This window comes from Uncinocarpus reesii, genomic scaffold (genome assembly GCF_000003515.1).
Source record: "Uncinocarpus reesii 1704 scaffold_1 genomic scaffold, whole genome shotgun sequence".
In the NCBI taxonomy this organism is placed as follows: domain Eukaryota; kingdom Fungi; phylum Ascomycota; class Eurotiomycetes; order Onygenales; family Onygenaceae; genus Uncinocarpus; species Uncinocarpus reesii.
The window spans coordinates 5106414-5129153 of NW_003052500.1; the positions used below are offsets into that span (position 1 = coordinate 5106414).

The 22740-nt window shown below is 48.6% G+C and overlaps 9 protein-coding genes across 9 annotated transcripts; 5 read left to right on the forward strand and 4 right to left on the reverse strand.

Moving 5' to 3' along the window:
* Positions 1–536: 536 nt before the first annotated feature.
* UREG_01960 (uncharacterized protein) lies at positions 537–2312 on the forward strand (the record flags this gene model as incomplete). The annotated part of the gene is made up of 2 exons (XM_002542398.1): positions 537–604; positions 659–2312. The coding sequence occupies 2 exons, from the start codon at positions 537–539 to the stop codon at positions 2310–2312; spliced, it is 1722 nt and encodes a 573-aa protein (XP_002542444.1).
* Positions 2313–4417: 2105 nt separating this feature from the next.
* On the forward strand, positions 4418–4809 carry UREG_01961 (uncharacterized protein; the record flags this gene model as incomplete). The annotated part of the gene is made up of 2 exons (XM_002542399.1): positions 4418–4462; positions 4621–4809. 2 exons carry the CDS (start codon positions 4418–4420, stop codon positions 4807–4809), a joined length of 234 nt encoding a protein of 77 aa, XP_002542445.1.
* A 2098-nt stretch (positions 4810–6907) lies between these two features.
* UREG_01962 (cAMP-dependent protein kinase regulatory subunit) lies at positions 6908–7321 on the reverse strand (the record flags this gene model as incomplete). The annotated part of the gene is made up of 1 exon (XM_002542400.1): positions 6908–7321. The coding sequence occupies one exon, from the start codon at positions 7319–7321 to the stop codon at positions 6908–6910; it is 414 nt and encodes a 137-aa protein (XP_002542446.1).
* Positions 7322–9505: 2184 nt separating this feature from the next.
* On the reverse strand, positions 9506–10705 carry UREG_01963 (uncharacterized protein; the record flags this gene model as incomplete). Its single annotated transcript, XM_002542401.1, has 3 exons — positions 9506–9712; positions 9796–10104; positions 10163–10705. The coding sequence occupies 3 exons, from the start codon at positions 10703–10705 to the stop codon at positions 9506–9508; spliced, it is 1059 nt and encodes a 352-aa protein (XP_002542447.1).
* A 940-nt stretch (positions 10706–11645) lies between these two features.
* On the forward strand, positions 11646–12297 carry UREG_01964 (uncharacterized protein; the record flags this gene model as incomplete). The annotated part of the gene is made up of 2 exons (XM_002542402.1): positions 11646–11708; positions 11767–12297. 2 exons carry the CDS (start codon positions 11646–11648, stop codon positions 12295–12297), a joined length of 594 nt encoding a protein of 197 aa, XP_002542448.1.
* Positions 12298–15342: 3045 nt separating this feature from the next.
* UREG_01965 (uncharacterized protein) lies at positions 15343–16362 on the forward strand (the record flags this gene model as incomplete). The annotated part of the gene is made up of 2 exons (XM_002542403.1): positions 15343–15602; positions 15678–16362. The coding sequence occupies 2 exons, from the start codon at positions 15343–15345 to the stop codon at positions 16360–16362; spliced, it is 945 nt and encodes a 314-aa protein (XP_002542449.1).
* Positions 16363–18446: 2084 nt separating this feature from the next.
* UREG_01966 (uncharacterized protein) lies at positions 18447–19356 on the reverse strand (the record flags this gene model as incomplete). Its single annotated transcript, XM_002542404.1, has 2 exons — positions 18447–18917; positions 18988–19356. The coding sequence occupies 2 exons, from the start codon at positions 19354–19356 to the stop codon at positions 18447–18449; spliced, it is 840 nt and encodes a 279-aa protein (XP_002542450.1).
* A 588-nt stretch (positions 19357–19944) lies between these two features.
* On the reverse strand, positions 19945–20760 carry UREG_01967 (uncharacterized protein; the record flags this gene model as incomplete). Its single annotated transcript, XM_002542405.1, has 1 exon — positions 19945–20760. The coding sequence occupies one exon, from the start codon at positions 20758–20760 to the stop codon at positions 19945–19947; it is 816 nt and encodes a 271-aa protein (XP_002542451.1).
* Positions 20761–22260: 1500 nt separating this feature from the next.
* Positions 22261–22658, forward strand: UREG_01968 (uncharacterized protein; the record flags this gene model as incomplete). The annotated part of the gene is made up of 2 exons (XM_002542406.1): positions 22261–22445; positions 22589–22658. The coding sequence occupies 2 exons, from the start codon at positions 22261–22263 to the stop codon at positions 22656–22658; spliced, it is 255 nt and encodes an 84-aa protein (XP_002542452.1).
* Positions 22659–22740: the final 82 nt, after the last annotated feature.

Below are 22740 nucleotides of genomic sequence, written 5' to 3' on the forward strand. Positions count from 1 at the left end.
AAGGCTGACCACGGTTGCGCACTACGTACATCCACAAACGATCCTGGGGCCTGATACATATTCTCACCATAGTTACCTTGTTACATTGCATGTAACGTGCTGGATTAGCTTTAGGTCGCCCTCCTCCGTTGTATGTGCAAACCACTGGAGAGCCAAACCATAAACTGAGCTTCGAACCAAGGACCTGAGCTTGCAGCTTAAGAGCTCCCACTTTCCCTCTCCCGATTGCTGTTTTTTCCCCTTCCTTTTCATCGTCTTCCTCTTTTCGCCTGTACTGCTCTCCCTTGCAGAATATATCTTCGATGTATTAATCTCTTTTAATACCCTCTAGCTTCTAATACCCTTCAAGAGCCTGCCCGGTAGCAGGTAGTGTATTGGCGTAGCGCCTCATTCCTCTCACTGTCGTCAACTTTGAGCCGCCGTGTTTTCATTTAATTCTCTGCCGAGAAGTCGGCATTTATATTTTGCCGTTATCCTCAGGCACATCCTTATCTAGGGACAACCGCTTCTTGTCCACATTTTATCCCTCATTTACCATGCCGAAAGTCCAACGTACGAAAGCAAAACGGAAGACCGAACGGTCAACTGGGGAAAATCAAGAAAGGTAGCTCGTTTGCTCCAGGAAAATGACTTGATCGGTAGCTAAAATCAAGACCAGGGCATTTATTGCTGCCTCTAGGCGCCTAGATCGATCCCTTGAAGCTCGTTTCGAATCCGCGCAAAAAGCGTCAACGTGCCACAAGATTCGTACGGGCCGAGGACTGCGGATCACCCGAGAAGCAGTAAAAAACGAAGAAATGTATGAGGAAGAAGAAGATAACTTTCATCGACAAAGGATGCGGAACTTAGAGACCCAAAATGATAAACTCGATATGCAGTTGAACATGCATCCCTCATACTTCACTTCAGGCCACCGGTTTATGGGGTCTCCGTATTACTCTGGCCCCAGTCCGTACCTATCTCGGGGCTATGAAAATGGCGCTCCTAGCACACCTCAGTGGTACCAGGCACCCCGTTACATGAATCCATACGGCGAAGCTTCCCGCAGTGTACCGCCATATGCACCAACAGATTCATGGATTCAACCTCAATCCAATACAAGATCTATGTCTTACCCGTCGGTCGCACTCCCCCCAAATGCCCATGGCGCAAATCTGCCAGGCATGAGTCAACCGATCGAATCTTCTTTCCCAGCACAACGTTCATTGTCAGCTTCGTCAGCCAATGTAGAGGTTACGCCTGGTGCTACTTGGCCCCAAACGCCAGACCCGTACTCTCGCTCAATCTCTCGGAGAATGTTCTACGCGACGCTGCCAAATACCCCACACGCAAAGCCAAAGCGACGACGTGCTGACCGGGCTGTTCAGCGTATGGGGTACCAATATGGCTCTTTCAACGAAGAAGCAATGCATAATGTGCCTGCAGCTCAGTCCCAAATTCGGCGTTACAGTGCCCCACAGGTCCACCCGATGGAGCAGATGGTTTCGGGAAGCGCATCAGCCGCTGCGGGTACAATGAGCAGACCGGCATTCGATACGTCCCTTAGCAATAGTTACTTCTACGGCCAGACAGTAATGTGGAATCCTTACAGCGAATGGCACAACTCATTCCGCCCTGACACTCGGGAGATCACAGCGCAACCCGGTGCGATGGTGGCCCCGCACGGCAACCATATTAACAGTGTGGCACCAGAAGCATTAGCTCACCAACAAGGTGGAGAAGCATCGAGATGTTCAACAACTGGTTCGGTTTCCAGCGAGTTGACCGTACAACCATCGACGTTCGTTTCACAGCCATCGAGGATCGACCATACTTCTGGATCAACCTCAATTGCGTCTCATTCTGAAAGCCCTGGACTGCGAAATACAGATGTGGAGCCAATTGCACAGAATAGTGCAGACAGTGGACCTTTGCAGGAGCCTACAGCCAATATTGACACTAATGCACAATCTAATTCGGTCGAACCAGCTGCTGAAACTGAGTCGTCAAATAACTTCAGTACGGAGTTTCTATCTGAGGCTGCAACACCCTTGAACGAAAATTCGCAAGAATCCGATATAGGCTTGCCTGAGCTGGTGGCTCCGGATTTGATCGAAGATTCTGCAGCTGAGTCAGCACTAGATGTCTCCGCCGATTTGGCACCCGAGTTGGATAGCTCTGAAGTCCGGTTTCGCTGTCGAGGGTCGCTAGATCCCATCACTGGCACGGAAGTCTCTGACGATATATGGCAAGAATGTTTCAATAATGGGTTCTGGAAACCCGACAGCTTCGATAACTCGGCGTTCATGCCTGCGAACTCGGCCGACGAGTGACTTATAGGCCACTTAACTAATGCCCAAAGGCTATCTTGGTTCAAAGAGTTTCGCTATGCCAATTTGGAGCGTTCAGTTAACTAATTATTAGCGTGTTATTGCGTCGATTTTGATGATCGATACCCAGCAATCACGGACGACAAAAAAAAAACAACCCCATACCCCAAATTCATACTATGTTCATGGTACCCTCTTTACCTATACCTCACACCACATACCCCATGCCTGTTTTATTAAGCCGCCTTGATTGGATATCATGAGAATTCACTGTACTGCGATGGCGTGTTTCCACTTCTTTCGAGGAAAAGAAAAGGAGCGACGGATACCCATTTTCAAAAGCTAGTACCCAAAACAGTTGTTGAGCCAGTTACCTGGTATTGATTTTCTTTTTCCAGCGTTGCTCGACATGACTTGTGCAACTAAAAGAAGCGTACAGGGAGACGACATGCAAGCAATATTTCTCTTTGCACATACCCGCTATACTTTGTTGGGATGCTTATTCTAATGAGAAAGCTGCTTATTTCTGTTTATTCATTTTACCTCTTTGGTTTTTGCTCCGTTGACTTTTGCACTTTCATAGTTGGTCTTTCTTACACTTTGCAGCATGGGACTAGTGGGAGGCATTGTGAGCTTTTTGAAGGAGTACTCAAAAGTTGGTGTTTGATGTATACACAAGGGATGCCGCAAGGCAAGGGCTAAGGAGTTCCACGCATATTGCCTTTTGGAGAGGGTTGTAATGAGTGGTGGTTGTTTTGCTGCACTTTTAATACTGGCTCTTGTTAATTATAGTTTTATAGCCTATTCCCTAGTTTTGATGAGATTAAGAGGAACATGTTTTTGTGACAACTACAACAGTGCATCAATTCAGATCAAAAATATTTTTCCAGCATCTCAAGCGCATGCGTAGCAAGCAGAACAGAGGATATCAACCGCACCCAGTCGTGCCGGAGAAATTGGAAGCTATGCAGCTACCCAGGCCCGGCCAGATTGCAGATGCAAGAAAACAAGGCAGAAACCCTGCGCGAGAGCCATTTTCCCCCTTTTGCTTTTTTTTTACCCTTTTTTAGCTCCGGATTTGCCAACCAACAGCTCGAGCCCCATCCCTATTCTTCTGTACCACCTTCCATCCAGGCACGGGAGTGGCGGCACTAGGGTACGTATGCATATGCAGGTTCGATCCTGTGGAGTGGCGAGGGTTTCTGCTGTGTCAAAAAAACAAGGAACCGAATGGCAGTCCTCAAACCCCTAAGACGTTATGAGGCTCCCCTCATATATTCCTTGGTTGACCTCGGGAGGGCTGGAGCTATGAAAGAGAGGAGCTGGCGTGTTGATTGGAGCCGGATCTGCGGATAACGGTACCTCGCTCTTGTGCGCGAGGACGCGAGGAAAAGCTTGTAAGCCTTTAGATTTCCAAGCCGGATGGGTGCTGAGAAAGCGAGCGTTTTTCAGCGGACGTGCTGGAACAAGTTGGCTGGTTTTGAAGATGGAACACTCTGTCCCAGGGGACTGGGCTGGTAACGGTACGGTACGGATGGCACATCGACACGCATTTCGGTGGTATCGCGCTGTACCTGTAACCATTGCGTTACGTCAAGGCGACCTTCAACCTTCAATCTTCCTCAACTTCCGTCCCTTCGTCCCGACAGCTGGAAACACCAGCGCTCGTCCACAGATCGCCACCCAAGCCACACAATGATAGATATCCTTTCGAAACCGGGGCGAATCCTCTGACGGGAGGCCTGGTGGTGACATATGCTAGCCGGAGCAAACCTGCATCCTCGCCAATACCCATGGAGAAGGCTACAAGAGTGTGCACTTCAGTGACGGGAGTTGCTTCGAAAGCTCGCCAGAAATAGCTTTGAGGGCGAACCATAAACTATGGCTTGGCCAAAATTCGTTTTCCATTGCAAATCCAGAAAGTCGCCATAATTTGACGCCTCTGTGGATCGCATCGGGATCGACAGAGTATCAGATTTTCCTTCCGTACGTTTAATATGCACTCCGGCATTGCGTCAGGGCAAAATAACTAATCATCTGCGATTGTGGGATTTCTCGCCCAGAATTGAGTTGTTCCCCTATTTCCATCCGGCCTTTTCAGTAACAGCATGCCTTCGGTTGTCCTCCCCGAGATGCGAGATCTGAGATCTCGGGTGCGACACACAGGGAAAATCTTCCAGTAAAGATCAGAATGGTTTCCCGCTGCTGTGAGACCACTTCCCCGCATAGCCAAGCCACGTGCAGCTGATGTGTCGGTACATGTCCATGGTGTTTCGACTCGTCACATCCCGGTGACTATGGCTTTTTTCAGACTCGCCATGAGAAGGTCTCGCTACTCCTTATTGATACCTCTCAAGCGGCTAGATACAATGTCGGCGCCACGTTCAAGGGCCCTTTATCCGCGCAACAGAACCACTGGGGCCTGGGCGTCGTGATAGTTACGAATTCGGGGGTGCCTGGTGATACGGCAACGCCTCTGTACTTGCCTTTGGTCCGATGAAGCTCTTATCAGTGCAGCCGCACCCTAGATTCGCCAGGATTGGTCTCCACATATAATCGCGCACAGGGCTCTCATATCGGCCCCATTCGAGGGATTGCCTCTTTCCCCACAATCTGCAACTGCAGGATATTGGCTGCCAAACTTGAAAGTGAATTCCAAACAAGATTCTAGAGCCATAAATAAGTATGACGATCGCCATGGGATTCTTCTTTTCGGATCTGACCCATGCTTTCCTGCTTATCTTGATCAAAACAGAAAAGATTTTTCGTTGATCACTAGTCGAGAACTGTATCTCAAAAGACTGCTTAACCCGATCGGGTCTCTCTGCTAGCCGTGTTTCCCTGCAGGCGGGGCTCGCCGTTTCAATAAAATGTACTCGTCCCTTCTTGTACGAACATCTAGATTTCGCTCTGTCACTTCCTTAATTGCCCAGACGCTCTCAAGGGGCTGGTTCATTGAAGTGGGTCAAGCTGGCAAAGTCGGGTAAAGCTACCCAATATCTATCATGAGAAGTCAATGCAAAAAAAACATTTTTGTCGTTCTCTTTTACCAAGAGAGCCATCATTGGATGCTCCTACTCCATCCAATTGATTGTATCTTTCAGCTTATACTCTGCGACGGGCATTTCTAGCATTTCTTGATCCACATGGCTATGTAGAACTGAAACAATACTTGTGATGTTGCATTGCACACTTTGTTGGAAAGCAGTGCACCCAGCATACATTTCGCTTGAAAGTTGACTAATTCAGAGGTAGGTTGCAACAGTGACTGTGACCGTGACCGGGGCACGGATGTTTGGATATAGCTTCGGGCTTGACGATGCATTTTCACCGAGAAGTTGTCGCGGCAAATCAACTCGAAAACCTGGTCTAGACCCTTCCTTTGTCCGCAAAAGCGTGATTCGAGTGTTGTGGGTTCAGGGGAAATGCATCTTACAGGGTGTGCACAGAAGAATACAGGTGCATTGCTCTATATGTTCCAAGATCAATAAAAAAAGATAGAAACAAAAACAGGAACGTCCCCGGGAAGGGATCGAACTTGCAACTTCCTGATGAAACCGAGGAATAACAATCAGACGCGCTAGGCTCAATTTGAGCTCCTTATATCTGATTGCAATTATCAGCATTAGTTCCTACGCTGCGTCTAAGTCTCTAGGACTTTGGCCTAGCTGAGGTATTGTGTTCCCTTCCTGTTATCGTGTTCGTTGTTTCAATTCTACTGGGATGAAGGACTCAAAAGCCCTCGCATACCATGGTTTATAATGACTTTTGGCTCGAGCCTTCTGAATGATACCCGGCTGGCGACTATATGCGTAGGCTGAGGCAACCAGAAGCAACTATCAATATTAATTAAAACCCCGGGGCCATCTAGAAATTAACGATAACGATTTAGGTAGGCAGTAATTTCGATATTGAGAGCGGTTTGAATGATTTTATGGAGGGAAACCTGTATGCTATGGGTCATATCAACCTATCAGCAAGTGTCCGTATGAGATGAGAGCCGAAAGGCGGATGCGAGCAACGAAGGCAGTTCATTCTTTTGATCCCTGCAGCCCTTTAGCCCTCAACCATGTTTGTTTGGCCGATAGTATTACAATACTCTGTTGGCTTTGTGTCGAGAGGCATAAGGCGCATTTGAGGGCCACTTTGGCATTTTTATTGCCACCACCTTAAAAGAACCTCTTATCATTGTTATCCTCCATTAAAATATGAGCCTGGCCAGTCAATCAGCCAGGGAGGGCCACACCAACTTGAGTTTTGAATGGTGGATATGGGGGAATGAAAATGACTAGCAGAGAATGATTCATCAGAGCTAATGGGAAGGAGAGAATGCATCTATTTAGAATAGGACACTTTCGTCTTTTAAAATTGGTGAACTATATTTATATAGCTTTCAAGGCCGCGACACGTAAGTTTTCTTCACTTGACATATAGAGCCTGAGATTCTGCGTTTTAAATGCCCACCAAATGGATAAAAAAACCAAAAGATAAAGGCACAGAGAGGATATGGAAGCAAGATTCAAAAAGAAAAAGGGAGCGAAAATGCGATAAAGCGCGCAACCATTTGCGTCCAGTAGCACTTTTCTGTTGTGTAGAGTCTACTCTTCGGATGCTTCCAACTTTGTCTGTCCTTCGGGGACACCATATTCCGTACGTCGCATGATATCCTCCACAGGACCTAGCAATCTCTTGAACCCATCCCTTCCCAGCTGCGCAACTTTAACATCTGTTTTAGCAATCACACTAGCCTGCCTTGGTTTATCGTCGAGTAAAGCCAGTTCGCCAAAGTAGTCGCCCCGCTTGTAATGCTTGGTTGGGCCGTCGATGCCACGTTTATATGCGGCCGCTTCACCGGATTCAAGCAAGTAAAATGCGTCGCCGGGATCGCCTTCTGCAATAATCGTATGTTCTGCCGGGTATTTGATGGTGTCCAAAGCATCAGCAATTTTGGAACGTTCGTAGGGTTTTAGGGACGACAGAAGAGGAACTTCTTCCAAGAACGCTTCATACATGCGCCGCCTTTTAAAGGCCGAGTCCATCAAGATTCTTCGGAAGGTGACACGGTCCAGCGCCCAGACGGTTGATGGCTCCGTCGACACCACCGTAGCAGCTCGAGGAGCATTGTACATAAGCGCAAGTTCACCAAACGATCCTCCTGGTCCAATCGAATTGACCTTGCTTCCCAGGCCATTAGGACCTGGCTGGGCGGATCCGGACGGGTGAATAAAAACATCAAAATGTCCTTGCTCAACAATATAAAAATAATCTCCAGCATCTCCTTGGGTGATTACCTTGATGTCCTTGGCGGGAACAGGTTTCTCCACGAGTGCATTTAGCACAGTCTTGCATTGGTCTTCCTCGAGGTGAGAAAAGAGGAAGTTGGACGCAACTGCAGTCTTCAGCCGGCTCAACTGCTCTGGGCTCTTCTGATGGAAAGGCGGCGTCCATGAATCCGAGCCGGAGCTACTGGGATTCAACGATTCAGCCGACACTGAAGTGCGGCGGCCCAAGGCGTAATGATTGGGGAAGCCCGTATCGCTTGAACCAGCTGCGGGGCCGAACGAGCCTTGCTCCTGTTCGCCTCTGCCGCCAAACGGATTTGGTCCAAAGGCACCGAACTCCCCAAATGTGCCTACACCGTCCCCAGACTGTACGGGACTAAGGGTATGATGCACTTGGACCCCCAATCGGGGAGGCCCTGTTCTGTGAAAAGTGGAGGTTGTGGGCGACGTCACATTCTCATCCTCCTCCACTATCCTGTTGAAAGACGCCGGCGGTCCGGCTGCGTGTCGTTCGCCATGGCCTGCATGGCTTCCGCCGAAAGAATTGGAGTGAGACATTGCAAGTTCGTTGTTGGGTGTTTAGACGACCCTACCTTCGCAAGGAGGGTTACGCACTGGAGAAACTCGGCGAAATCAATGGTGGGGAAGTTTTGTCAAAATTGACGGTTAAGGGTTCGCGAGGGAGGGAGGCGCAGTGCGAAGGACGTTCGTATGTGAGGTTTTAGAAATTGAATGTGCTGGTTTGTTGCAGGTTGGGAGAGGAGAGGGGCAGCGAGTCAATGGGCATTTAACGGCCGAGGATTCCAAGGCAAGGTATGGGTTCACGGCGTCGGATACGCACAAAGCGCGTGTAGGTTAGCTAGCTGCGATGGAGGATAGTAGAATCTGATATGCTTAAGGTTGTTATTTGCTTCTTTGACTTGGTTATCGACAGACGGATAAACAAGGGCCCTGGTTGCATGGAAGCATTCTAGAAGACGATGCGTGACCCGTCGCTAGTCTGAGACTGAATGCGGTCCCGAATGCCAGGAATAGAACAGCAGACTGTAGAAACGCGGAGGATAAGAATGTTGATTGAATTGATGCTGGCAGTCCAGAGAGGCAGAATGAGAGGAGCGTTGTGGGGGAGACGAGGAGAGGGGTGATGATGTCGGTTTCGTTAACTAGTGGGCGAAGCTTGAGTTTACGGCCAAAGAGCTGGAAAACCTGGAGCATCACATCTCGAATTCCGAGATGCAGCTACGTTGGTCGTCATCAATGGCTGGCAATGAGTAGGATGTCCTGGCTACAGCACCGGAGGAGGATAATAAATGATATCGTTACGGCCCAAGACATCTATAATTAACACCTGCAACGCACTTTGGAGATACTTTCGCTAAACAGCTTCATACACTTTTCCAAGTAAAAGTCCTAGGTAGGCTGTTTTTCGTAACGAGGCCACTATCCCATGCACTTTCAAAATGGAAGAATTGGATTTCATGTCAAACTAAGCGAGTTTAGCATATTACTTCTATGGTGGCTAATAAATGGTAGAAATTTGAACAGATGCTGAGCACTCCTATGTGGTGTTGCTGCCCTCTTTCATCTCGCGCATGGGACACTGAAGATGCATGATCATGGCGAAGAAGGCCACGACCATCTTGGCTCCCTGCGAAGGCTGCTCCTTAGACTCGATTTGTGTTCCTGAGCCACATATACCATGTCCCAAGGTCCGGTATTCGAAGTGGCCTTCGCATTTCATCTGGAGATTTTCGAGACTGCATCTGTTGGTAATACAGATCCAAAAACGGGAATTAAGATGGGTAGTATACGAAGTACATAGTTCAGAATAAAGGGTCAAACGTGTTTGGTGGCTTGTAGTCGATCCACAACGCATACTCTAACACGCTATATATATATAGACCGTCAAGGTTGTCACATTCGTTCATTTCCATTGTACTGAGAGAGTTCATGGGGATCGTCGTGCGACGGACATGCGTCGTATGCGGGTTTCCACGTTGTTGCGTCTCCTAGGCGGTCGGCTGTCAATCCAGCCCGGCCAGGGTTCCTCATTCCAGCTTCTTGCTGCCGTTGATAAGATATGCTTCGAAGTCTTTCAGCTTCGAATGGAGTCAAACGAAGCTACAGGCGCATCACCATTTATTAGCTTTGCAATTTCCCACGAGTGTGAAAATGGGATAAAAGGATGGGTTCGCAGAACGCACATAAATTTCAATCCCAATGGCATGGAGCGCAAACGCTAACCACAGGGACGGTCCAAAAGAGAGACCTAAGGCGGTGCCGGCTGTCATTGCGTTGCCTCCACTTCCGAACTTTCCCTGAACCAGAACCTGTTTACTCAGATTTTCGCCCGAGTAGAAGACATCGCAGTCGGGGTAATTTCGGAGTGTTCGATTCTGTCCGAGCGTGTAGTCGATTTGCGCACACATCCTGGGGCTATAGTATTCATCACCTGCACTAATGATGTTTGCCATAATAACCATGATAATCCGTAGGGTGATAATGGACGAAGCCTTGAAACAATCAAGTTAGCTGTGTGGTGTTTGTGAGGATCAGCCGGTGATAACCTACATAAAACCATCCTCTGAGCATCCAGGCTCTGTGTTGTTCGAGTTGCAATCGCTTGATGTTGATATACCCCAAAACCATACATATGATGAAAAGAATTCCAACAAAGCCAATTCCCAGCTGGGTTTCTAGACTGCCTCCAAAAGCATGTCTGGCGGCCATGAAAGCGCCGATGGTGCTGACGAGCGATAAGGCCAGGATCACGTAGCCATTGATTCTGTGGAGCATTATGGCCTTGTGCCGGATCGCAGGGACGAATTGGAAGCAGACGAGAAACGAAGCTGGGAGGATCGTGCCAAGGTGAATAATCAGGCCGATCTCCTCAACGCCCTTTGTAAAAAAGTAGCATTCGCCGATACCCGGGCTGCCGCAAAAGATGCCATAGTAGTCGAGATACTGGAATCGAGCGAGAGTGAACCCCATCAGGGCGCCAGCAAAGATAAAGAAGAGAATGAAGTTGTAGCCCTTGGAGAATCCAATTGGGTTGTAAAGTTTCCTGGCCTTTGCTACGAAAGCATTGGCCGGTGGACGGTCGACTTTCACCATGGCTGGATCAAGGAGGACGGTGATCAAGTTGACTGATCTCGCGAATTTACTGACAAGATTCCGAAAAGGTTAGGAGAACGAGGGAGGACGATGCCGGGCAAGCCCATGGTGAAAAGGAAAAGAGAAAGATATGGGTATTTATATCTTTCATAGTTCAAGAAGGATTTTCCCATTCCCACTGCCCTTCGAAGCTAAGAATCAAAAAGTCGTGATAGCTCAGTGCAGCGGTTTGATCGACAACACCGCGATGAGCTCCAGATGTTGCTTGATACTGGCGCTTAGTCAAGCTCCGGAAACGTGATTTGCTCCAGCGCGGAAAGCTTCCAGGTTGGGTTTAGCGCCAGCCCCAGCCGCGCACCGTCTGACTCAGCTGCCAAGACCGGCAGACCAACGTCAAGCCACCGCGTCCACCAAACGACGACGAAGAGCGATCCCAACGGTCGACATCGTGGCATGGCTGCCCTGGAGCCTTCCCGTATTTGGGCATTGGAATTGGGCGAGGGATGCTTGACATGGATCGCACAATCGAAGCCTCGTTGAACTGCCCGTTCGACATCCTTGACCTTCATCCTACGAGGACAAGGGCCGCTCAGCCGCCTCGATCGCTCCGATTTAATGGCCAGGAACTGGAAGCTGATTGGTTTTTACGCGGGAGCGACACAGCACGCAAAACTTAGCATGTCCACGACAACCTCAAGCTAGGGTGTTGAATTATAAATGCAGAAGGTGAATCGGCGCAACTGACTTAGCCCCCATGCTTCTCGCAGCGCAACAAGCAAAAATTGTCGAGTCTTCCAACTATTTAAAGAGGAGAGAACGAGGATTCCAAATCCGATGTCGAATGAGCCCTTAGATAACTGCATTGCCAAGAGAACTTCGTCACTGACCCCCGAGAAAGGAAACGTTTTGCGCCATTGTTTGATTGCGGCACACACACAGGATGGTGGGTGTTCCCGGCAGATCCAAGAGCTGTGGTACTTGCAGAATACGCAAGAAAGGAGGTGTAAGTCATCGATCTGAGCGTGCCACCCCGCGGGATTTTAACAGCCAGCCACGTTTAGTGTGACCAGAAACGCCCAGCATGCGGACAATGCCTACGATTGGGACTGAAATGTGAGGGATACCAACGCGAAACCCGGTTTATCAATTTCAGTGTTGAACCCTGCAAGCCACGCCGAAGCGTCCAGCCATCTGCCCAGGTCATCCTTCCCGCAGCTCTGGCACGGTCTGCATATGCGGAGAATTATTTCGGCACCTTCTGGAGCGCATATCTTCCCAAAGGTAAGCAGTTCCCAGCGCATATCATGCAGTACGCCAGCGGAGGCTGGACAAATACGTTACCTCAACTCTACCATACGTCGCCCGCCATTAAAAAGATCATGCTTGCAGTGTGCCTGTCAACGGCAGGCCAAGCAAAGAATAGCCGGTGGGAAATAGAAGAGGGGATTAAGTACTATATGGGTTCTCTGGCTGAGATGTCTTCTGCCCTCGCCAATCGAACAAAAGAAAACATAACAACGTTGTGCGTGATATCGAGACTGTACAGCCTTTATGAGGTACCAAAGTCCCAGACGCTCGTTTTCATTCGTTGAAAATCATATGCTCATATGCACGCCAGATATTTTTTGGGCAGGACGACCAGGATAGAATAGCCCAGGCTCGTAATTGGCGCAACCACATCAACGGGGAGCTCGCTATTGTGACTTCCCAGCCACCCGAAACATATGTTTCAGGATACTTGCACCAACTTTTTGTAGACGGAAGGCTTCATCTTGTTAGAATATCCCTCCCCCCAGTCCTTGGCGAGCCTGAGGATAACTAATTCGGTATTCTATCACAGACGACTAGGGCTATTCAGGCACGGAAGAGGACCGTTCTAAGCAACCCTGAATGGAAAACCGTGCCTTGGAGGGAAGTTCCCAAAACGCCAAAAGATCGCTTGATCGATATTCTCGTCGAGATGCCGACATTGCTGGAAAATCTAGATATAATGAGGGCCTGCCAAGATCCGGGAACCCAGGCAATCCTACGGGGCGAATTGCTTCAAACTTGTTGGGGCTTTGAAAGAGAGCTTGTAAACTGGCGCATCGAGTTAGGAATCACAAACCCAGATTACACTCTCGGTTCAGATCGATCGTCGTTTTCGCTCGATCTCCTTGCGGCGTGCCATATCATGTGTTTGGACTGGTCAATATGCATCATTGTGTACAGCACCCTACGGATTTTATCTACCGCCCACACAGTTCTCCCACCGCAGGCAAATCCAAGATTATATTGTCGAAAGATCGCCCAGGGTGCTTCCTTGCTCCTGCATCCACTTGCTGGAGCATATGGGGTGCACCTAGCAAGTTTCCCTGTCGCCGCTGCGTTGATGTACTTGAACGCTACCGATGGTGATGTAATATCGGAGGAGAAGAGGATGATCTTCGATGCGTTTAAATTGTCAGATCATGGAAGAGTTGTTGAACGGTTCAATCGAAGCATGCAAAGGCAAGATGCCAGATCGCATCAGGTGGCTATGATGGAAGGGCCTAACTCGAGTGCAGCGAGAGCGAAATCTTGGCTTGGAATAAAAGGATAAGAATTTGGCTTCAATATTACTCAAAATTCGTCCATATACTGTTAGAATTTTACATCATACTATCGCTATGCTGCGACCATCGCCATTTCCGACCCATAACTGCTTTCTTTTTCCCCCTCTATAAACGGTCGCAATTATCTATAGTTAGAGATGGAGTTATGATCTTATCTAGTAGTCAATGTATAATGTATTTGAAGTTATGTAGTGATGTGTTAGAGCAATTCTGAGACAAAATTTGTACACATTCATTAAAGTTACACTATAAGAATATGAATTGATGAGCCTTATAGAACTCTAGCTTATACGATGATTGAGAAATTCTAGATGCTCCAAAATAGCATTTGTATGAAGAGATCTGACACTTTCTTACATATGAAGTACGGAGTACAAAAGTTGCTGGCAGAGATAAGGTCACTACGGCATACCAGAGCGTCCATAGTAAAGATAAAAAAGCTAACCCAAAGGATCTTAGGGTAATTATATTAGGTAATCCGGCTACCCACCACGTGACCTACCAACCTCTTTATATAGCCCAGTTTCCAGGAGCTTGAATACATCAACCTCCATCAATTTAGAAATACCTATAAAAGAAATATCAATATAAGAAATACCTACAAATATCAGAAATACCTATATATATCTGGCCTCAAGTTCTCAACGCTTGAAAATGGAAAAATCAAACAAGTTATTTCATATACAAGCACTTCCTACCTCTAAGGAAGTCTTGCCTTGCTCCACATTAAACCTTCGTCTTACAGCATGACTTTTCAAGACTTTTACAACAACCCGCCATCAGGTACCATGAATGATTTGCCAACAGATACAAAATCAACAGCTCCCTTAAATCATTTTGTTCCCTTGGAGCACTTACCAAACCGAGTCGTTAATTCACCAAACCTTGCCCGGGATCTGGTCGCATGGGCAAATCAGTATATGCTGAACAATATCAACCACCAGCCGGGTACTCTACTTCAAGGTCTTCGTCCTATACTTCGGCATGAGATTAATGTCTCGCTTTTGGGGGATAAAGGGAGTATTGAATCCTTTTACAACCGCATCGTTGACCCATACTCCAGAGCATTTATCCAAGACGCGGAGCAATGGGCAGAAGAAGTCACTCGCCTTACACAGTGCGCTCCGGTCGACGGGATAACCGCTGATTGGGAGTGGTCGGTGAATGGCCAAGCTCGCATGGTGGTGGAACACAAGGGCAGACTAGTATTTGATACCTTCTGTAATGCCATTCGGAGTCTCGCAACAGCGAACAATGGTACTGGCTCAGCCCTTGTTCTAGATGCGAATAACCGTGCGACAGGCGCCAAATTAATTCTACTGAAGGTGAGTAGATCCGGACTTATTCCACTCCATCGGCCTGGTGTTTGAGGATTATATGATTAACACATCCTATAGTTGGGTAGACAAATGATTGCTGACAACTGTCAACTTGGAATGCTCTTTGGCGGTCACCGTTTTATGCTGTTTGCAATATATGACAGTGTCAATGCTCATGGCGAGGTCCAGCATCGCATGCTCTGCTCGCGGATCCATCGAACTTGCTCGACTGTGACCCTGACAGCTGTTATGAGCTCCAGCGCGCCCAAAAGGAAATTATTGAAGGCGGCTATGACTGGGTGCCCGAGAGCGACTAACATTTTCTCCCGAAGACACTTATACTTCCTTCTCACGCCTGGGCTACACCTCACACATCTGTCAGGATATTCCAACCTTTACGCGACTCAACTATTCTAATCTAGTCAGTTTTTTTGAATTGGCGGTGATCTTATTAGCTTTATACTCTAGTTAGTCTGATATTTTCCTGTAATAGCACAATAGTTGTAGCTAGTTATCATCACAGTGAATCCCAGCTGTTGTATGTTTTTTTGCTCAAGTGCATTGATTCTCACCGGCGCAACTCATGCGCACACAAAGGGAGCCTGCTTGGCGTAGTTAACTAGTTAACTAAACACACCACCGCCATCGGTTGGCAATTCGATGATGTCCCTCGAATATCGAAACTCACGTCCTCAGCAAGGTCAAGCTATTGAACCTCCCCAAGATGTTGAAGTCCACACAAGATGAACATGGCCAGCTCCTAGAACCGTTGCTTGATTACGGGTGCTCGCCATGGAGAATGAGCAGCCAGCGCGCAGCAGACTTGTACGACTCAGGAGTCAAACTATGGAGGAAAGAGGATTTAGCAGACATCGAACAACAACTTGCACAATCGCGTAGTCTGGAGAGGTTCACCGTCCGCCGTATTGACGGTAGTCTTGTGCACATCAAGAATCCGATGTTTGGGGTGGAGAAGCCCCTCTGGTAAGGCTCTTTTTTTTTTACCAGGCCCTAGCTCAGTTGACGGAGAAGAGCCCATGCTAAACGACGGCGATGTAGGACATCATATGTGAAGTTTCAAGAGTTCTGGCGCCTGGTCAAAGCCACACCCGAGGGCCCACCAGAGATATACCACTGCACATATCTTGTAGACTGGGCCAACCAGGCAAGACGCAATTACGATGGGCCCGTTGAGAATGCACGATTACTGTTTGAAATCAGTCAAAAACGATGGAGCGAGAGTGAAACTTGCAAGGCCTTCACAGCACAGCTTTATAAACTACTGGAAGGAGCTGGTAATGCAAAGAGGGTGACCAAGGTCGTTTGTTTCGGGCTAGGCGACTTGAACGTTAAGCCGCCCGATTGGTGGAGGCAAGAAAACAGCTCTCGGCCAGAAGGTGAACGGGAGCCAGAAACCAGTGTGATAGAAGGGGCTTTGATACATCATGCAATTGCATTGACACTGGCTGATATCACCCGTTCTTGTGCTAATACCGGGGGCATGAGCATCAGGCTGCTTACTCAAGACCCAAAATACTCGAGCGAGACGAAGGGTATGTTACAGGAGATTGGGTTTGAAGTCGTCGGAGCACATGGGGCTGGAGGCTTTGCAGAGCTGGATGATAAATCCATAGTGTTTTCGCCGTTCCCTAGTGCGCCAGTCAGCCAGATCATCGCGGATCTCGCTCGACCGGCCGTCATTATCTGTCCTCGAGTTGTTGAGATCTTTGGTAGACCAGGGTAAACTATCCAGTCCAACTTTTCCTATCATTCTTCCGGCTAACGCATGTACGACCTAGAAAACCCTACGCAGACCCAGATTCTCCGAGGACAATGCAGATGTGGAAAGAATATGAATGCTGGGGGTTTCCGGTTCAATCTGAGAGTGTCAAGTTAGATGGCTCGCTCGGTCAGCTCACAATACATGCCAGGATCGGAGACGGGGAGTAACAAACCAGTAGCACTGGGTCTCCAAAGCCTCAAAGAAGATACCTCATTCTAATAACCCAGAAGCCGTTTTCGCTCACCCGATCTTACTAATAAATAAGTTCAGATATTCGGCAGCAAGTTCTCCGCCTGGTGAGCATTTCCTTGCAAGATAGAAAGGCTACGCCATTCTGCGCACCCGCTATAGTGCCTTGGAGATTGGCTCAAAGCTTTATCCAGTGAGCTCTGTGCCGTTGTGCCGCTCTTCCCCTACAATCACCGCAATTCACCAGACGGTAATTGGATCGCAGCAACACCTGGATAAACGCCATACTGAGAATATACCCGTTGGGTGACCTCCCCAGATCGAGATCCCAAGGCGTTGGCATGGTCATGGGTAGTTTCTTTCAGAGCCGCAATTATCAAGTGAAAATTGAATATTTGTACGGAAATGAACTAGGTGTATTAGATCAGTCACGATGACGCTGGGTCAAGCCCAGACTTAAGTGGAATGGCCATGTGAATAGCATATGGTCACAATGATAAAGCTTGCTTTGTTAGCAAGTAGTGCATTGCAATAAAACTGCCCAGCCCATCATGATACTGCATTGTATGGCTTCATGGATGTATACTTCGTATTCCTAGTTTATACTAACAAGGTTGCAGCATCCATGAAAAAGCAAGCGCCAATAGAGTAGTTAGGTGGGTTAATAGCGCATAGAAAGGAAACGGCTAGTTCCAAGTCCAATTATCGCAAAGAACTAAGTGGAGAGCAACTCATATTCCAGGCTTGGTATGCAAAAGCAGACGGGAAAAAAAGAGAAAAAACAAAAAAGAAAGATCAATAGATGCTTTGCACCAAAAAGATTAGTTGATTAGATAACGAAATCTGTGTGGACCAAAGAAAAGCAATGGCGGATCCTCATGCTTGAGGGCGTCAACTTTCCGCTCAGAGTCCGGTGCGATTCCGGAAATCCCGTCCAATATCGCCGCTCTTCCGCACTCCAACGCTGCAGCTGCTGCTTCGCCGTCGCCGGTTGCGGATTTCATTAGGATCAGCGGGCTTCAACCCACTAGCTCGCGCATATACATTCAAAATATCCGTTAAACTGACGACTCCTACAAGACGCCCTGACAATCGAGCTCCTGGGAGAGCAGAGGCTGGTATTGCTGAGGAGAGGGGCACAGGGTATAAACTTGGCGAACTTTGAGGGTGCGGCATCGGCGTGGGATGATGAGGTTGTGCGGATTGAGGGAGAGGGGGGGACGATGGATTGCTTGCTGCGGGACTTATTCTCGGTGAAGCTATTTGAGCTCCGGTGGTGCTGGTAGCCGCGGGCCCGGAGAGGTTGGCCTGATTGGGGAGAGGTATATGCACAGAGGAGTGTGCGGGGGTTGAAGGGCCGGACGATGATGGGGATTGAGGATCCGTCACCCACATTCTACTACTACGTTAACAAAGCTCCGGCAGTCCTGAAGGGCACAATGGGCATACCTGTGAGATCTAGTAGCAACTAGCTTTGCGACTGTGTGTGCCAAAGTTGACTGAGGGTTGACATGGAAAACTGGGAAAGAATCTTTCCCCTCGTTTAGACCTCGTGTCGACAGAATAACGGAGATAAAGTGGATACAGGTATCTCGGAGAAGGGGAAGCGATGTGGACTTCGTCAAAAGCTATCAGACTATTAAAAGATACCCTCTAGAAGAACAACGGGAAATCCTGGGGCTCACCTTGACATCTACTACCGATATGTTTCCAACAACATTGAATTGATTATCAACAACCGCTACCGATGAGATTCCCTCGTTATTCATCAGTTCTAACGCATGGCATAATGGCCGATCTCCGCTATAAAGCACGTAAGCACGGTTTTCCGATGCATAGGATCAAGGCTTTGGTACTTACTTGATAGAGATGACGTGCTGAGAGCCAAGTCCCAATTCCCGGAGGTATTGCGGATAGAGCTGCTCAATCACAGGAAAACTCCTGGCATTTTCCCAAAGGAATCTGACGAGCCTCCACTGGCTGAAAATACCCAAAACTTCTGAAGTATTTTCTTTCACCACGACCACGCTATGCACACCACCACCAAAAACTTCTACGGCCTTGGTCAGACTTGCATTCGGGGGCAACGTCGTAAACGGGTCCTTTGGCCTCAGATTCTTGACCTCCCTCAGTAAAATCTTTTGCCCTTCCCTTGCTTTCCTCCCGAGTTCCTCTAAAGACGCGGCATGTTCATCATCCGGTTTCGTTATGCCGATTACTAGCAACAAATAAGCGTTGAGGTCTGCGTAATCAAAAGTTCCAACTGCTGATGTGTGCTCTGGCGATTCCCGAATCAGGAGCAGCGAAGCTCCGCATTCGATCAGACGCTGGACGGCAGAAACAAACAATTAGCCTATGCCCGTAGTTCGCGTTCATAACCGCTCAATGGGAACGTACGTTTGTAGCATCTTCAATTGTCATATCAGCCTCTACAAAATGGCAATCTTCCGGGTCCACCAGCTCTCCAACCGATATCTGTGTCCAGTCCCTGCCCGAAAAGGCCGGGTCAGCGCCATTGTGGGCGGGAGGGTTATCGATAAGGCTCTGTAATGCGGCTTGCGTCACGGACGGTCGCCGTGCACGCGGAGACGGCGGCATGACGCGAAGAGACTCCGAGAGGCTCTGGCGGTGTGGAGAAACCCCGGAAAGGGAGTTTAAGCGGAAATGAGAGGCCGAAGGCGATCGAGAGTCGAGGCTTGAGCGAGGAGAGGAGATGGCGGAATCTCTCGACGGGTCTGGGACAGTGGGTTTGTCGTTCCCTGCCATGACGTGCTGGCTCATCAGTATCCGGCCAAGGGCTGGGTACGAGCTATGTGCTTCCGCCAGGAGCGGACTTGGGCAGTGAAGTCTGCAGAGGCAAAGGAAGATGGATAAAGCAGTTCCAACAGGAGGAGAGATGTAGCTGTAGAATCGGCATGCAGGATTAAAAGCAAGAGGGGCACAGGGAGTTGATGCAGCTAGCTGGTCTGCAGTTAGGGCGAGATGCTCACCAGTGGGGCGATGACAGCAATGACTGGGATTGGGCTCAAGCAGTTGATACGCGCTTGATTGCTTTTGCGATAGGTAGCTAGTTAATTCAATCCCCTGGAGATCTCGAGCTCAGCTTGCAAGCGAAACTTGTTTGAACCTCGAGCTTTGGGTTTAAGCCTAAGCTGAGCAAAGAGCCAAAAGGCCATCATTTGGGCTATGCGTCTTACAGAGGGTTCCAGCTTACTCTTTTGAGTACTTGAATCAGCATTGATATGCCTTGTAAAATCTAGACGTTTACGATGGCCATGGATAGGATGTCTGGTCCATGTATTTCCATCATACAGGTTGACATACTATACTTTGGCTATGGTCCAGAGATCAATATTAGTTGAAGCCTGCAAGCAGCCCAACAATATCCTGCTCTTTAGAAGCTTTAACCTTCAGTGTTCGAATTGATTTGCCCGTCCTCGATGGGGGATCCGCTCCCAACACATTGGCCGCCTTTTCGGTGAATTCCTGCTTCCCGCTGGGACTTCCTGGCTTTCTGTAGAAAAGGTATATGTCCGGCTGGTCAGATAAAGAATTGAGAGAGGTGTTTCCCAAATGAAAATATAAAGTCGGAAGCCTGTCATGTGTCGTTTCACTTCCGAAGCGATCCAGCAAGCTTTTGGGCCCTCGTTTGCCGATATGGCCGGCCTTGAGACTTTCGAAAGAATAATACTGGGGATCCAAGGAGCTGGCTTGCCATCCATACTGTGCTCCGGCCTTCAGAATGCCTTCCTCATCGATATGCGGACATCCGCTTAGAACTAGCACGGATAAAGCCGGAAAGGCATCCAAATAAGAAAAGATATTGTGGGTGAGTTCAGATTGACGGTCCAAAACCATGTCGCGGAGGTATCTGAACCCCTTGCCAGCACGGGCTCTTTCGCTCCAGGACTTGATCACACGGTCAGTGACCGTACTGATTGGGCGGTCATCAAAATTTCGCGGCCGGCCTGGGTGAGGTGTAGTTACTCCCAAGAAGACTAAACTGGAAACATTGGAGATCTCGACCAGCTCAGAGAGCGCCATGGGCTCGGTGGAAACAAACATGGTCGTCTGCCAATGGAGACAATCGGAGTTTATCAAGCCGAAATACTCGCGCATCTGCATTCTCTTGGAGCCAGGTTTGAACCTGTATATGCGCTCCTTTACCATCATTTCCTGAGGATAGGATGCAACAAATATTTTCCACATATACAGAGTAAGCGCATTGCTAGACATAGAAGTTACTATTTGGGCAAAAATTTATAGAATGAAGCATTGATCCAAAGACCATGCACTTACTTTTGCTTCAAATGCTGAAGTAGGTCATTCGCAAGCGGCCATGGGATTTCTTTGAAATGCTCCACGGTCAAGCATCGCTGGTCAGACAGGACCTGCTGCAGAGCCATCATCTTTAACGAATTGGCGCCCGTTTGAGGGCGGATTCTCGAGCCGTGTGGGAGAAAAGGAGACTGGTGAACCCACGCAGGACCTTTGGCAGCTGAGGCACTCTGCACCATCTTTGCAGGGACCGTAGTCTCGGTAAACATCTGGCCGCTGGCCTGGTCATAATTATTCCTGCGCACGATGCCCCGAAATGTCATTGGTCCTCTGATGTGGCCGCTGGAAGCACGACCTCACATCGTCTTGTTGCAGTGCGGGAGATACGGCGTCTTTGAAAATTTGTGAGAGATCAGCCTCCCGGGCCCGGGGATCATCCGGCAATAAACAATAGCAAGAAGAGTCAGAACAATAGTTAGCTGGTGAAACGAACCTCTGCGGTTGACATTCCAAGCAATAGAAGCGATTCTGTTGCCGCCGGCAGAGAAGCTCAAACCTCATCGCTGTGAATCAGCCTAGTAACTACGGGCTAGTTAACGAGCTCGCGAATCCCTGCAGCATCGCCGGGAAGATCTCTCCATCGCCAATTACTCTTCAAGCCCTTGTTTCCAACAGCGATGAGTTGTCTTCCATCACTGCAACTGCCGGCCAACCAACGAGCGATCCCTGTCAATTGCATACACTGGATAAGACCATTCTGGTGGTTCGAGAGCTACAGCATTGGATCTTCTTCAGGCCCTCCTTGACCGCAATCGGCGCCAAATGATCAACCCCCTGAAAGTCTCGCTGGAATCTGCGGCGCCTATGGCTCTACAGTGAATTCTCGGGCTTGATATGACTGCTTGTTGAGAGCATGAAGGACTGCTTCCCATCTCATGCCCCCCTGGCTCTTTTGAGTTCGCGTAAAACACATTCGGTGTCATTGGCATTGGGCTGCTTTCCATCATGAAGCCCGGCTTCATAAACATATACTGGATGTTCCTACAAGGCCATCTATCAAGTTGCATTTTTCTTTGCGCTCTTTTCTTCTTCCACTACGCGTTGTCTTCAATTTTCTCGATATTTATGCCTCCCCAACCGCTAGTCTTCCTTGATGACCTCCTTTTTCTCTCCAATCTCGAAATTCAAAGCTCGTTCAAATCCATCGCTCGCTGAGAAGATTGGTCAGATTCAGCATCTGGGCGGCGACCACTCTGCTTCACCTGAGCAGAAATCTACTTTCTCCATGATGAGGAAAAAGCGGCCGCCCCCGATCAATATATCGGTGGAAAATGGGAATGTAATTTTAACAAGCGCTGTCCCAGCGTCAAGGGTAATCTATGCAGACTCACAATGGCCGCCCACCCCACAAACTCCGCATACGAGATGTACGAACCCTCGATGTGTGGAACGGGAATCGGGACTCCTTTCTCTCTTGCAGCCGCAGTTCAGCGGTTTGACCCATCCCTGGCTGCAGTCACCATCCGCTTCAGCCTCCTCCACTCCTTCTCGGCAATTTTTCCCGGTGGAGTTGCCAGGTTCTGACCGGAAAGCTATGAATTTTGAGCTGGCCACACCGTCGACGCCGAAAAGGTCTTCATTTGAGCACGGGGATATAAGCCTGCTCGAGTCCCCTCCTCGGTTGATTTCCAGCTCGGTGCCTTCGACGGGTTCTAACCAGCTTCCTCTACCCGGTGGATCAACGCACAAAGGCAGGTTCATTTCAGAAATGGATTCTGAAGAGCTCATAGAAATCGTTCCTGACCTTTCGGCGGAACAAATAAAACTGTACTGGCAGCAGGGCATGTGTAAACGAGCTTTGAATTTGAAACA